This window comes from Morus notabilis, unplaced genomic scaffold (genome assembly GCF_000414095.1).
Source record: "Morus notabilis unplaced genomic scaffold, ASM41409v2 Scaffold87, whole genome shotgun sequence".
In the NCBI taxonomy this organism is placed as follows: Eukaryota; Viridiplantae; Streptophyta; class Magnoliopsida; order Rosales; family Moraceae; genus Morus; species Morus notabilis.
In genome coordinates this window covers 260,073-276,275 of record NW_010366183.1, presented here as the reverse complement: position 1 = coordinate 276,275, position 16,203 = coordinate 260,073, and the positions used below count along the sequence as shown (strand labels likewise).

Below are 16,203 nucleotides of genomic sequence, written 5' to 3'. Positions count from 1 at the left end.
AGTACAGGATTTTCTTCCTAAAAGACAGTGAAACAACATATATATCATTCAAAAATAAAACCATAACAACTTTGAAAAGAAAAGAGTATAGTTGAATAGTTGATAACATTCCAACATCAACACTAAGTCGTCTTTTTTTAAGTGTACGACAACAAACTTAAAATTTTTAGTGTGCGGCATTTTAATTTTCCAATGGTCTAATTTTTTGTTGTTGTTGATAGCTAGTATCATTTTCTCCCATGTAGTAGTGGTTCCTCATAAGTGTGCAGCATTTTAATTTTCCAATGCTCTAATTTTTTGTTGTTGTTGATAGCTAGTATCATTTTCTCCCATGTAGTAGTGGTTTCTCCATTTTTTGTTGTTGTTGATATCTAGTAGTAGTGGTACCCATGTAGTAGTGGTTTCTCCCATTTGATAGGGAAAGATCATTTGATTGTGAGTGTGGTTTTTTCTATCATTTGATAGAAAAAGATCATTTGATTGTTGAGTGTGGTTTTTTCTACTTTGCCACGTTCAATGGCTGTGTATCACAGAGTTTTAAGAAATTTTGATAGGAAATGAGAACTCTGAAATTATGATATATCTCAACTGAGGAGTGAGGGTCCCTTATGTAGGGTTTAGAGAAGATTATGATTTCGTCTCTTTTCAATGTACGGTACAAAATGCATTTCCGCTTTTTTTTTAAATTTTTTGAGAGTTTTCCATTCGGTTTTTTCAACTTCACAGGAGCACTTTGAGAATCAATTTCTTATTCACCCGTTCACCATTTTAAACATATAAATATATCTTTTCGATATTCTCATAGCGGAGAGCACAATTCCAAATTAAACCGTCACTAACACGAAGTAGATTCAGCTCAAAATCGAACCTCAAAATAGTACCCTGAAAAAAGGGTTTTCAAGTCATTTTTCCAACATCGTTCACTCACTTTGGTCAGTTCACTAATCTTAGAGTGCTTTTTTTTTTTGGTCGTCGTTTCTAATTATTGGTATCGTTTTCACTGTATTGCATGCATTGTCTACTTCGGTATCGCTTTCTCACTTTCTTGTCGTTCAATCATTTTGTTTTATTTTTTATTTTTTTAATGTGCGTTTTCGTCTTGTCATCGTTCCTCATTATTGTGGTCGTTTTTACTGTGCTGTTTTTTCTCTCTATTCAGGCATGGATATGGATTTCCTTTTCCGATCAGCCGCTTATTAGTTACTATATTGTTGTTTTGTATTCACTTCTACTAAGACCTGTCTTCCTTCTCTCACAAACTTCCATGGAAGCTGAACAAAACTCCATTTTCCACCATCATTCCGAAACGAACGATCTTCCATTGCTGCTCATTCAACGCCTTCCTTCCGTGGACCTCCCTTCTCTCACCGATCTCCTCCGCCCCCATTTCCGCCTCCTCGACCCCCACAACCAACCAACCTCCCCTCCCCTCCCTCTCCAAGCCTTCCTCTCCCTCCACGCGTCCACCGCACGTGCCGTCGTCATCTACGGCCCCTGCCCTTTCACCGCCTCCTCCCTTCTCTGGAGCTCGTCGCAGCCACCTCCGTAGGCACCAACAGGATTGACGTCGCCGCCTGTGGCCGTCACCAACGCCGGTGGCGCCTTCACCGAGGACGTCGCCGATTACGCCGTCGCTCTGCTTATCGACATTCTGGGGCGAGTTTCCGCCGGCGATCGGTACGTGCGCTCAGGTCTGTGGCCGGTTAGAGGAGAGTACCAGCTTGGATCTGAGGTCAGTTCTTTTTTTTTTTTTTAATTAAACGCTAAATATTGAGTTTCTCGTTGTGTTTAATTTAAATGGTTAATCTTGGATATTAGTTGGAATTGATGGATTTTTTGGGGATGGTTAATCTTTAATTAGTATTAATAAAGACACAAGTTTGAATTGAGCAATTTTGTGGGGGATTTTACGTACTAGATGGAGGTGAATTTAGTCAACTATTTTCTTAGTCAATCAATCTAGTAAAAGGACAAGCAAGAAATCTACCAATGATGTGTTAGGAATTGATAGTTGTGACAGTTACTAGCTCTAATTAATATTGTTGGGTTTAAATTTACTAAATCCGGTACGGTGAAAAAGAGTAGAAAGATAGCAAATGTTTTCCTAAAATTGAAAGAGAAAACAAATGACAAGATTGCAACTTTTTCTTGAATTCAACCAAAAGATTGAAAGCAAGATTTGTTTCTTTTTCATGAATTCGACCAAAAGGTAAAGCATCTTGGAATTATGACAATCCAAAATAATTTCCTAGTTGACTTTCTACAAGGGGCACTAATCACTATAGTTATTTTGTATCCTTTCCTGATCTAATCTAACAGAAGCTTCTATAGTTATTTGGTCTATTCTAGTATTCTCAATAATAAAATAAAAAAATAAAATAAAATAAAATATATGTAGTTATTTGACATTGGGAAGTTTGGATGGTTGTAAAATTTCTAATTTAAAAGAGTTCTTTTACTTACTAGTTTCCTTTTCTTTGTGAGCTTCTTGTTTGTATAGGAAATTCAATTAAATGTATGTTTGTACCTAAATTTTGAAGGAAATAAGACGATTGCCATGAGGTATTTCAGATTATCAAAGTCGTCTTCCCATTTCCCTGTTCGGCTGTTCCTACTGTTAGGCTCTACTTTCTTGGATTCTACAGGGAATTACTTTGCATAATAATCCAAAATGTTTAAGAACCATTGCAGCCATAACATGTTATGATTTCAGTTAGGAGGAAAGCGAGTTGGGATGGTGGGGCTCGGGAAAATTGGCTCGGCGGTCGCTAAGAGGCTCACGGCCTTTGGCTGCAGGATGCCTACAACTCTAGGACGGAGAAGCAAACTGTGCCATTCCCATTCTTTGCAAATGTCTGGGATCTCGCCTCTGAAAGCAACGTTCTTGTAGTGTGTTGTCCGCTGACGGTGGAAACTCACCACATAATCAACAAAGACGTCATGAAGACGCTTGGAAAGGAGGGAGTTATAAGCCCCGTTCATTTTACCGATTCGAGTTTAAAATTCGATTGCTACATAAAAAAATTTTCAGAAACAGTCATATTTAACTTTTTTACTACAGTAAAAAGTTCTCGCATAAAGTCACATTTCAATCAACGTGGGGCGGGGAGCTCAAGTTGGTGAGCAGAAATTGGTTCGGTTTCTTACGCGAGTGGATGAGAAATTGGTGGTGCCTGATGTGTTTGAGAATGAGCCTGAGGTGCCGAGAGAGCTATTTGATTCGGATAACGTTGTACTTTCTCCGCACAATGCTGTCATAACTCCAGAATCCATGGAATCCCTGAACCAGATTGTCTTAGCCAACTTGAAGGCTTTCTTTTCAGATAAGCCCTTGCTGTCGCCAATTCAGTAAGATTCAAATTTAACGGCTTAGCTGTGTATAGGGAATGCAGGAACATCGTATCCTATCATATTGGTCTTTTCAATAATCAGATATCCACCTTGTGGAATTCAACGTCATTTTAACGTCCATGATGTACTTTGTCAATGCTCATTGGCAATATAAACAAGTTGGAGGGCAATAATATAATGATTCTTCGTGGAAGAGGGAAAAAGATGAGAGATTAGTAGAAAGATTTTGGTGCACAAGCGGGCGTTTTTGTTGTTGTTGTTGTTGTTATTTTTTTTTTTCGTATTTATTTATTTTGAGTAAATATATTGGTATCCGGTTGTCGTCTCTTTTATTTTTTATCCTTGGGTTTATTTTTTTTGGCACTGTTCACTTAGTACTGTCGTTTAACTATTTATGTCGTCTAATATTTTTAATGTCGTTGTGGTCCTCGTTTACTGATTTTCTCGTCGTTTAGGTCTGCCCATCGTTTATTCATTTTCATGACGCCCACTTATTTTTGCGTCATTGTCTTTCCCCTTTTATTATTCTTGCTTTCCAATTATTGTAGGCAATTACTTTGGTGGTGTTGTTGTCCTTTGTTTTATTGGCAATATTTTCTTCTTACGACTTAGTTTGATCATATTTTGTAGGGTGCGTCTATTGACATCCCGTTTGTACTTTTCAGTCATTTTTCGTAAATTTTTTATTATTAAATTACCCATTAATAAAATTACTCTTCAGGACAATCATATTTTGAAAAAAATACTCATTACACACCTCACCTTAAAAAAATTATAATTTTTTAAAATAATTAATAAGAATTTTCATATATATCATTCATCTATAAAGCTAATCTTTATATAGCTCCTTAATTGCCACTTTACTCTTTCTAAAATAAATCGATAATTGATGTATTGAGTAAATAACTGATTAATCAATTTTAAAAAATTGGCCAGATTTTGGTTTTTTGAGTAAACTCTACTGAACTGTTGGTTGCTTTAAAATCTAGGAGTAGTGAATGAATGGAGTATCTAAGCAGGGTTTAGTTCAAAAGAGAGTTTCAAACCTTGGATCAACGACTTGTAAGACCAAATTCTGTAAAAATAAAAATAAAACAAATAAAACAAATTTTCAATTTTGAGTAATCTTCTGCATTCTTGTTTTGTTGCTAGCCGTTGGTGGATAAAGTTAAAATTTGGGGACCTTCCTTGTCACTGTAATATGCAATTTTCTGATAGATTTGAGTTATGGGGAATTTTCTGGTAGTTCTTAAGTCCCAAGATTATGATGCAAATACAGCTATGTATTTGTGTCTATGAGTATGATTTAGTTGAGGATGTTTTCTGGTATGTCTTGTGTGAGGTGTATTTTTTTTTTTTCTTTGAAGGAGAAGTTCTGGATTTTAGCAACTAAATATTGTTTCTGTGATGAAAACCATAATGTGGGTAATAGATCTTCTGTTCAACTCAATACGATTTTTCTGTGAAGGAGTTTTATACTCTTCTTTAGTAAATTGCCATTCTTTTGCTGCTAAGGATGAAACGTACGGCATACTAGATAGCATCATTAAGGGATAATCGCGTCGTGAACATGCTGTAATCCTCCAACTGGAGGGATTTTTTTTTTTTTTTTTTTTCAATTTTAAGAGGGTGTAATAAGTGGCTTAAAAATATGTGTGAAAGGTTTTATGTGGAGTGATTTAATTAGAGGGAATATTTTGAAATTTTAAAAGGAGTGTGTAACAAGTAGAATGGATGGTGGATTAAGAATGCGTATGTAAATACTAAAACGAGGAGCGTCTATTACCCTATTTTGTAATGTTTTCCTTCATATGTCAGTTCTTGTCGGTGTCGTTTACTAACTTTACTGTTGGTTTTCTTCTTTGTGTCGTTTAGCTATTTATTGTCGTTCATGTTCTAATTTATGTCGTTTATTCACTCTTGTGTCGTTTTTCCTTTTTCGTTGTTCATTCATTTTAGTGTTTTATGCTTTTTATTATTTTTGCATTGTTTTCACAGTACTTTTTTGTTGTCGCACTTCCATTTTCTTTTTTTTTTACTCCCCAGTTTAGTGTCGTTTTTAGCTTTGGTTGCGTTTTCTTCTTTGTAGTCGTCTTCATTATCGTACTGTCTTTTATTCCTTTTTTTGTCATCTTTTCATGTTTCCATTCTATTGACGTTTGGATAATTTTGTCGCTTATTCAATTAAGTGTCGTCAGTATTATGTTTTCATTTTCTACTTGCATGTCGTTTATGCCTTTTAAGGTCTTTCATTGTTTTTTTCTAGTGCCGTCTTGGTGTTTGTGTCGTTTATAAATTTGTCGTCCTTCATGCTCGCTGTCTATTCTTTCCTGTGCCGTGGTTCCGTTCCGTTTTATTGTCGTTTTTCAACTTAGTGTAGTTCAATTGTTGTCGTTTTTCCTCTTCTTGTCATGTCGAGTTTCTTTGTGAAATGGACGTCGTGTTGTTGTGTTTTCGCTTTACTTCTTCGTCTCCATCCCATAACGCTCTTATCATTTCATTAAAAAAAAATAAAAACTCAGTGTGTCCCGAGTCTCCTGACGCGTCAAAGTCTTACCCAAAAGTGGACTTACAACACAAGCAACTAAAAGTGGACGTTGTTCTTATATTGAGGGTGAAATATTATGAATTTTGTTTGTTCTGTCTTGTTTGTTCATTCTTTCATCTCTTTCAAAGCCAACGTGGAGAATTAAGCCGTTTAATTCTTAACAAAAAAATTTCATTAGCTTCAATTACAAATATACCATGATATAAGATGGTTATAACATCATTTCAAAGTAATTGGACAAGGTATTTTTTTTCCCCCTACTTTCCTAATTCTTTTTGGCATCATATTGTATTAAGGTTCCAATGATAGTACTTACGCTTGGAATTGCAGCTAGGAGGAAAGCGAGTTGGGATAATATGGCTGGGAAATATAGGCTCTAAATTAAAGTTGCAAAAACACTTGTGCCTTTCGGCTGCAGAATCGCATAAAACTATAGGAAGAAGAATCCATCGGTTCATATCCTTACTACACAACTGTTCATGATCTTGCAGCTAATAGTGACATTCTCATTGCTCGTTGTGCACTCACAAAAGAAACACACCACATAATCAACAATGATGTGTTGAAGGCCTTGGGAAAATGCGGAGAACTGGTGAATGTTGGACGCGGAGCGCTTGTCGATGAGGAGGAGCTTGTCAAGCTTCTGGTGCAAGGGGAGCTTCGTGGGGCGGGGCTCGGTGGGGCGGGGCTCGATGTCTTTGAGAATGAGCCTGATGTTCCGAAAGAGTTGTTTGAATTGGATAACGTTGTGTTTTCTCCTCATTGTGCCGTTGTTTTACGCCAGAGTGCTTTGATGCATTGGAGGAGCTGATCATTGCCAACTTGAAGGCCTTCGTTTCAAATGAGCCTTTGAGGGTCAGTGATCAACTCCTGAATGAGGCTTCTAGATATTTGGTGTTAGAGATCCATTTTCGGTATTGTGTGTTTCTCAATGTTAAACTTATGATTTTAGAATTAAAAATTATGCAAATTTTACGAGATTTGATATGTTATTTATTATTATTGTTGAAAATGTAATCATTACATATGTGTTAGTGCGTCAAAACTGTCACATAATAGTGTGAGACTTGATAAATTTATTTTTATTTTTTATGATCATATAATAATTCTACTGCTACAAGTAGGATGATGCATTATTGTGGTGATGATCATAATAGTATAACTTGTGGATGTATCGGTATAATGTTTTGTTATTTGGTATTAGAGTCAACTTAAAAACACTCTGGTTGTGATATTGTGTTTAGTACCGCAGTCAGTTTCACTTTCTGCGTGTGAATCATCTTGGTGATTGTGACCGTTGTAAAAAAATGGACAAAGATGGTAATTCATCTGCCCAAGTCTCTCTATTCAAGGAAAAAAAAGAAAAATAGAATATGTCTTAACTTCCTTTTCCAACCGCATTAAGGATGGTTGGGTGGATGTGAGTGTGATTGAGTTTACGAATTTTGATTAATATAATAGAAGTTATAGACAACAAAACATATATATATATATATATGTATAAAGGGGAAAAAAAAAGAAAAAAAGAAGATGGTCTAAAATTTCTAGATCCATCATCTTTGCAGACTATATATGTACGCTTCTTTTTTTTTTTTTTTGAAAAGTATTTTTATAATTTTGGTGTCTGAAAAGGGCTATACTTGCATAATGCTATTTTGTATAGGATATACAAGAGACTTTCATTACATAAAAACGACAAACTCCGAGGCGCCTAAAAACGACACCAGGAGCTCTTGACAAAGGAGCTGCAGGGTACAAATTATCATCAGATTGAATACCCAAATAACTTGATACATAAATAAAATATACAATTATAATTAGCAATTAAATGTTATAAAAAAAACTTGTTAGCGAAATTGAAAGTCTAATTAGAATTTACAAGATTCCTTAATTCAAAGCAAATTTTTGGTCTAAAAATTTATCAATCATCGAAGGCTGCAAAGATCTCTCTGGATAATGATAAAGCAAAGCCCTGGTCTCAAAAAGAAGAGAAGAAGACGTACTACAAGAGTATAGCAGATTTACAATTAAAAAAAAAAGGGGTAAATGTGCATAGTTAATTTATTCAAAGCCAGGAGATAGTGATCACAAACAGAAACAATGTGCTTAAGCAGCCACACTGAAGGTAAAATAAAATCGAATAAAATTAAAACATATATATAAGCCCTCCAAGGGGCAACATTTATCAATCATGCACAAAATATAGTTCATGAAAACCCAGCCAAAGAGTCTTTTATTTGGAAATTCTGTTGCTATGAAGGTCTTGAGTCTTCCTGAACAACTTGTGCTCGATATGCTGCGCAAAGGTGCGTGGAGGGTATCGCGGAGGCTCCTCCTCGGAGACCGTCTCTGGCAGCGGCTGGAGGATGATCTTCTCCTTCGGTGGTTCGCAGAAAACCGCCCAAGAGATCCTCACCTTCTCCTTGTTGACGAGCCCCCGGTGGAGAATACTCTTGTACTTGCCATTGCTCAATATCTCTATGGTGTCACCAATGTGCATGATGATTGAGTTAGGAACGCATTTTGCCGTCACCCATTTGCCTTGATAGAAGAGCTGCAGGCCGGGCACCATGTTGTGGAGGATGAAGGTGAGGGCGCTCACGTCGGTGTGGGCCTCGACGCCTAGGGCTAGCTCCGGTTGAGGGCATCTCGGGTAGTAGTTTATCTTCATTTGGAGAAGAAACTCCTCCATCCCTCCAACTTCCTTCTCTAGTCTTCCTTCTTCCAACCCTAACCCTAGGGATAACGTGGAAAGTATGGTGGTCGCAAGCCCCCGCAGTTGCCTAGCGTACTCACTCGTCGCCTCTCTATACACAACACAAGGCAAAAATAGAAAATCAATTATAAAAAATGGTAGTGTATGTTAATCAATTTAATTGTTCAAAATTATTCACCATTAATAATATATAAAGCTATATAAAGATTGTGTTTTTTATCTTTTTTTTTTTTTATCTAATCAATACTCATAGTGTAACAGTAAGGATGTTTTTCCTTTTTCTCCTTTCAGGAATCGTCCAATCTCAAACTCTATAGCTACAATCAGAGAGCTTGCCCCACCAATGAGATATGCGAGGTCGAATTCATTGGTGGTGTGAGTGAAACTGGACCTATTCTTCAGGTGAAATAGAATCAAGACCTTTCTCATTTTATTAACGGATTCCGAAATTTCTTCTACAAATGATGAGAATGGGGATGAGATGGTATATTTTTAAAAAAAAAAAAAAAAAAAAAAAAAAAAAAAAAAGGAAGAGCAAGAAAAACTCACTTGTAGTCAGTTGGTGTCTTGGGCCAAATGGACAAGTCACGCTTGTCCTCAGGGTAAACAAGGTGAAAGAAGTAGTCCTCCCACTCAAGCTGCCCACAAGCATTGTTTGCGAGCTTGCTTCCATAGCCTTGGATCTTCCCTGTTGCCTGGTCGTTCGCGTACTTCTCCTTCTCCTCGATCGGAAGGTCAAAGAATGTCTCACCGGCCTTCTTCACACGCTCGATGAGCTCGTCAGGGATACCATGGTTGACAAGGTGCATGACACCCCACTCCGCGGCCGCCTTCTTTAGCTCCTCATTGCATTTCTCCCTCTCAACCCGGTCCTCAGAGTTTATGCTCTTCAAGTCAATGGTCGGGACCCGAGGCCCTTCCTCTTTTTTCTCTTCTTCGAACACATTTCCGATGCTTGCCAGCTCCTCTTGTGGCCTCACGTACTCTTGCGGGATCACCTCAATCCCACTGCTCGCCAACCTTTCAACTCTTGGAGCCACAGAGATCACCATTATATTGATGTTATATTAGCCTAATTTGTACCACTACTTTTCTTTCTTACCGTAGTACTTGACGTGCTTTGTTTGTGGCTTTTATAAGATGAGTAGGGAAATTAAAGGTGGGTGAGGGAATGAAATAATTAGGGAAGAAATTGTTACTATAATTATTATTTTTTTAAAAAAAAAAATCAGTACATGGTACTATGTTTGTATAGTTTAATGGAGGAAAATTGGATTTGTGGGAATGGCAGTTATTCACGTGACTATATAGTTTGCCAACCTCTATTCTCAATGTCTCCACTCTCCATGGAGAGTAGTAAGAGATATATGAGGCTTTGACTGGAGGATTGAGGCATGGTGGAAGAAAACCCATACTGTTCCAAGAGTCACTCTCTCTTGAATTAATTAACGACTAAAAATTGTTGGGCAAAAACGTCTCCAAAGATAGGAAAATATTCGGACTTTCCAAATTTACATTGTCGGATTTCAAAATGGGAATTTATAGGATCGGTTTGGTAAACTAGTTCAAGTGGTTTGAGCCAAAAAAAAACATTTCAAACTAGTGTTTGACAAATCATTGTAAGTTTTTGTTCAAACCATTTATTTGATATTTTGAACCAAAAAACATCAAAGAAATCTGAGTTTAACCCTCCTTGTTTCAAGTGGTTTGAATCATTTTTTCTTTTCAAACTTTCAATTTCAATAAAAAAAAAATTCAAAACACTACATTTCTTACATGTTTACTAAAAGGACCCATGATAAAAAGGGTAATGATATGGGTGCGATCATACGAAGTTGTGATTTTAGTTTACTTGCATGATAAGAATAATAATATTGTAGAGTTCAGTGACTGAGATTCTGGTTTTGTAGAAAATCATCTCTATGAAAGATCAACCATCATTCTCAACGCTCAAGTGGTGGAGCAGCTTAATTCCAAGACAAATAAAAATAAAAAAATAAAAAAACAAGAAAAGAGCAGTGGGGCAGCTAACTTTGTCATGTAGCTCCTATATTATGTATGCCATTGTAGAATTTAATTTCCTCTTGAAATTTTAGTTTCATATATATATATAGTGTGTGTGTGTGTGTGTGTGTGTGTCGGAACAAAATTAGGAAACTCCAATATTCTATAAAATAATATGATAACTAAATGTGGGGGAGATATCTGAAAAAATTAAGATATTGTCTAACTAGTTGGGGAGTAACGGTTAAAAAATAGATAAATGAAAACAAAATACATTGCGGTTTAAAACATTTAATTAATTACTTAAACAGTTGTTTTTTTATAAAATATATAATTAACTAACTGTTATTAGTCACAATATCTTTGAAATTTAAGATCACACAAATAAGCTTCTCTAAATTGAGAGAATAAAAGTGACCAATGGAACCACTTCAAACTGTATTTATCTCATAATCGCAAATAAAATTAATGTGATTCATGGTCCCTTGTTAACTATGGCAGCTAAAGAACCCAGTTTAGCAGGAAAAAAAAAAAGATCAATGGAAATAACTGATCGGTTTATCTTTACAATCTTGGAAATTATGTATACGCGAAAAGATAAAGCAAAAGTGCTAACAAAACGTGTAGATTTTTTCTTTAAGAAACGTGCTACAATTAACAATGAAATGAAAACATCAACGTTACTTGTACTTAGGGTACAAGTATGGAGCTTCTTATATATGTATGCTTTCCATTGATATTCCTCTTTTTTCAGATAAAAAAATATTAAAACTTTGATATAAATATATTAAAATGAAGTTTATAATATCTCACCGAAACTTTGATATTTTAAAGTCTATTCAGTAAAGCTTTTTTTAGAAGACACGTTTGGTAATTGTAATTAGAAGCTCTGCTAGATATCTAAATTAGCTCTTCTCACATATCATTCAAACACTTTTAAAAATAGTTTTAACACGGGCTTGTTCATTTGCATTTTTTGAATTAGGGTGACTTGAGTTCAGATCTTGATTTGAGTTAAGGTGTATTTGACTATGGTTTGAGTTGAGACTCTAATTTGAGTTTGTATTTGGATGTGCATATTTTGAGTTATAGTTTGAATTAAAAATCTATTTGAGTTTGTGTTTGGGTGGGTCAAAACTTGAATTTATATTTATATAGTATTTTAATAAAAGCTCAATGGTGATGGAAAATTTTAATAGGGTATATGGATGGGTTTTTTTTGTCTTTTCGTTGTGAATGCATAGAAAAAAATCATCTCAATTAGAATTAAAATGAAAAAGTTATGACATTTTGAAATTTTGAGAAGAAAAAAATATGTTATTAACTTTTTTAGAACTGAGTTTCGTGAATGGGATCAACTCAAAAAATGCTGCTGAACTTGAGCCTTCACTTGAGTCTTCACTCAAGTTTGTCCCCCGTGAACACAAACTTGAGCTTGAAATGAGACTCAAATTGGGCTTTCTTGAGTTTAGCACCCCAAACGAACAGAGAAAGCCGAAAACAGCTTGAGGAAGCACCATGATCAAAAGGTCCATAAATTTAAGTACTCTCTTATACCTAATCTTTCGAAGTTACTTTTGTTAATGGTAAAGTATCAGTAAGATTTTTATTTACCCTCACTATTTTTGGATGTAATATAAGTATATATATATATATATATATATATATATATAATGATTAGCCTGCCTTTCATTAAAAACAAAAACTAAATAGTGATTTTCACTTCTTATTAGCTTCTTTATATATAGGGATGGCATATAGAATTTATTCCCAAGTTCCATTTGTTTTAAATTAGCTTGTCACAATAACTTTTTTTTCTGCGATGTATGTGCGTAAACATTATACAAATATATAGAGGAGATTGACTATATAAATATATGTGTATTTGTACACATGCATGTTAGAGTTGGATAATGGAAAACTTGGCAAGAAAGTACACATTTATATATGAAAGTGATGGTCTTTGCGGATATCGCACCCCCACCAATCCATATAAGGAACTTAATAGATTTTCATGCATCTACCAAACATCATTATAATCACGTTTCAGCTAACGCCTTCACCTACCAAACAAGTCAAAACAGTTTTCCCAACCCAAAAAAAGAAAAAAAAAAAAAAAAAAAAAAAAAAAAAAAAAAAAAAGACCAGCAGTTTTAGATGTGTCTTCTATGCAACTTATGTCTTCTTGGTATTTTGAAGTACTTGTAACATGATATTGATATATTGGAAAAGGCAGTGAGTAATGTGAATGACAAAACTTTTGCTGTCTCAAGTGAATATATACTTTTTATCAACCACGTGGAAGTATGTACATGAACAAAATAAACCATATCCCAAACACGAGCTGCATAGACATAAGGTTGAGATCTCCTTTAAGAAATTATTTCACTTGATTACTCCCAACTAGAGCTATAAGTTTGAGTCGAGCTAAACGGGCTGACTTGAGACCGTCACTGTTGGCACGGCCCGGCCCGAACCTTCAGATCGGACTGAGATTTTAAGCCTAAAACCTTACATGTCCCGAACACCCCTTATTTTAATATTTTCTTGAAAATACTTTATAAAATTTCGGGCAGAGTTGACTCTAGGCCAATCGGACTTTAAGACTGGGCTAAGTCGACTATCCTCTCTCTATAACAGGACCACATTGTCCCGAACTTTCTATCCGAGCCGGGTGGCCGAACTTCACCTCTATTCTCAACAAGTCGAAACTGTCAATTACACTATCATAAAACGTGAGCAGAAGTGACATTTTAAAATTTGTTGATTCTAAAAGCTCATTTAGTTCGCTGATTCGAGTTTTTAATTCGAGTTGAGATGTGACTTTATGTGAGAGCTTTTTACTGTAACAAAAAAGCTAAATGTGACTGTTTCTGAAAAAATTTTACTATAGCAGAACTCAAATTATAAACTTGAATCGGTGAAATATACGGGACTTAAATGGGTATAGTACTGTATATTAAGAAGTTTAAAATTTCTTTGCCTTGAGAAGTATAACTGTCGGTAAAGACAATGGTTGTTGCGGAAATTACGAGTCTTCTTATTTAGCTAAGATAAGACTATTAGAAGTCTTTTTCAATAGTCTTAAGGAGAGTATAAATAGGGGGTTTAGTGGCTAAGGAGGGGAGAATCAGATTTGTAGAGAGTGTCTAGTGATGTGCACTATTTTGGAGGTCGGGAGTCCTCGAAACTGCCCATTTATCTTATAATTTTCCATTTCTAGTATTGTTAATGAAGCATAGATTTTCAGGATCCTAACAATGGTATCAGAGCATCTACGATCCATGGAGCTCTTTGAGTTGAGAGAGAAACTTCGGGCTGCTCTAAGAGCTAATCACAAGGTTTCTGGAGGGAGTATGGGGAAACTCCAAGACCATGTGGGGAAGATTCGGACCCAGATGGGTGGCGTGCAGGTGGCGCTACGGAGGATGGAGGCACTGCTGGCGGCGCGGCCGATGGCCGGGGAGGCCGAGTTGGGTCGCGACGGCGAACGACGGGAGGGGGAGAAGTGAGATCACGCGCCTCGAGGTGAGGAGAGCCCAGATTGTGTTGACCCAGGCGGAGTGAAGGTGCCAAATCGGGCAGATCTTCGCCGGGAAGCGCTGATTCGCGAAGATCGAGGCCGCAAGAGGGAGTTCTGACGCCGGAGAGACATGGGTCTCCTGGAGGAGCGCGAGATCTGTTGCGATCTGGGGCTAGGTGGTCCGGATCTACAGCGCGAGGGTTTGTTCGATGATGGGAGGAGGGCAGAAGGAGGTCGCGACCGTCGGGAGAGGGCGGCGGAGCTTGGTCGGCGACGGGAAGTGGAGTGGGAGCCGGAGTTAAAGGAGGAGAGGCTTGCTCCGAGACTGGGACGGCATGGGCACCCTCGGAACAGGGAACCCAGCCCTGATTAGGTCACGGTTGGGGCTGATTCTGGCCCGGTTTGGACCATACCTCGCGATCCCGGCATGGAAGGGGTTGGTTCCGGTGCTACAGAGACAGATTCTGGCGCGACGGAGGCTGGGCTCGACGATTTGGCTGTTGTTTGGACCGGGCCTCGCGATTCCGGCGTGAAAGGGGCTGGTTCCGGTGCTACGGAGGAAGATTCTGGCAGAATTGGAGTGGGGTCCATGAATTCTGATGCCCTTAAGGCTGGGTTTTGTGATTTTGACGCCATTGGGGCTAGCTCCGGCGAGACGATGACTAGGACAGGGAATTCTGATGCGAAATCCGGTGATTTTGGGGCTGAATCCCGAAATTCTGTTCGGAAGTGGGCTGGGTCTAGTGTTTTCGGTATGGGCAGAGTCAATTTTGGGGTTGGGCCTCGTAATTACAATATTAGTAGGCCTAATTCTGGTGCAATGGCAGTCGAGCCTCAAAACTTTAACACGTTTGGGGCTGGGAATGGTACGATTGCAGATGGGAATGAAGAAATTGGTGAGAGTGAGGCTGTAAGGTTGATGTCCTGGTTGGCTAAGAAGGAAACTCCCTTAGTGAGGATCGATTTGCCAATATTTTTTGTGACCATTGATGAGCTTGCGTAGAGAGTTTCAAATGAATTGATAGACTTTGTGGTTGCTTTTCAAGATACAAAGAAGTGGAGAAGAAAGTAATTGATTGGCTCCAATTTGAAGATACGACTTACGAGGATAACATCAATTTGGGGACTCAAATCAAGGAACTAACAAAGCCTTTTATTCTTAATCATTTAGATGTTATTTTTCAATTTTATTTCTTGATTTTCACCTTGAGGACAAGGTGATTCTTTGTGGCGGGGGGAATGTTAGGAACCTAATATTTCGAAGTCTTTTTCAATAGTCTTAAGGAGAGTATAAATAGGGGGTTTAGTGGCTAGGGAGGGGAGAATCAGATTTGTAGAGAGTGTCTAGTACTGTGCACTATTTTGGAGGTCGGAGGTCCTTGAAATCGCCCATCTATCTTGTAATTTTTCATTTCTAATATTGTTAATGAAGCATAGATTTTCAGGATCCTATCAGTCCCACATCATTATGAAGTAAAAAGAAAGGGTTTCTCAGGTCTATACAAAGAATCCAAAGTGTTTCAAATTGTTAGCACGACTTCAAGAATTGATTTTTGGCTTTAGTTGAGGATGGTGGTTACTAAGGACCATATTTAGGATTATGAGGTGTTATAATCCAACAATTTCTCCCTTAACATTTTATCATTTATCATATTAAAAAATTTTCATCCTCTCATCCTTAATATACAATATCTGTTACGTAACAACTAAATGCATCATTGTATCGTAATTATATCCAATAACAAAAATAATCCACTTTTCTTAGTAAAAAGAAAAAGTACTTTTTTTTTTAATAAAAAAAGTCACATCTTAGACATCATATTGACATTAATGATGAGCTCAATATCTTCTATTTATACTCTGTAAAAATTTCTGTTTGGGTGCATAAAAATTCTAATACATCCTTGATTTGCATTAGACATGTACGGGGAAAATTCTTACTTAGGCAATGTCATTGTTATGAAACAAAACTCATACGGGTCCAATTTGAGCAGAAAAACACTTCTAGGCTACTCTCAGTAGACGGCGAATCACATACAAAATATAAACAATTTAACATTA

At 36.9% G+C, this 16,203-nt stretch overlaps 2 protein-coding genes across 2 annotated transcripts; one reads left to right on the top strand and one right to left on the bottom strand.

Moving 5' to 3' along the window:
• Positions 1-1,264: 1,264 nt before the first annotated feature.
• LOC21405926 (glyoxylate/hydroxypyruvate reductase HPR3) lies at positions 1,265-7,187 on the top strand. Its single transcript, XM_024173276.1, is given in 8 exon segments — positions 1,265-1,505; positions 1,508-1,577; positions 1,579-1,732; positions 2,714-2,795; positions 2,798-2,971; positions 6,487-6,671; positions 6,674-6,754; positions 7,104-7,187. Coding segments are annotated over 8 exon segments (1,071 nt in total).
• A 945-nt stretch (positions 7,188-8,132) lies between these two features.
• Positions 8,133-9,667, bottom strand: LOC21405925 (leucoanthocyanidin dioxygenase). Its single transcript, XM_010109764.1, has 2 exons — positions 9,165-9,667; positions 8,133-8,706 (listed from the first exon to the last, which is right to left on the bottom strand). Exons 1-2 carry the CDS (start codon positions 9,665-9,667, stop codon positions 8,133-8,135), a joined length of 1,077 nt encoding a protein of 358 aa, XP_010108066.1.
• Positions 9,668-16,203: the final 6,536 nt, after the last annotated feature.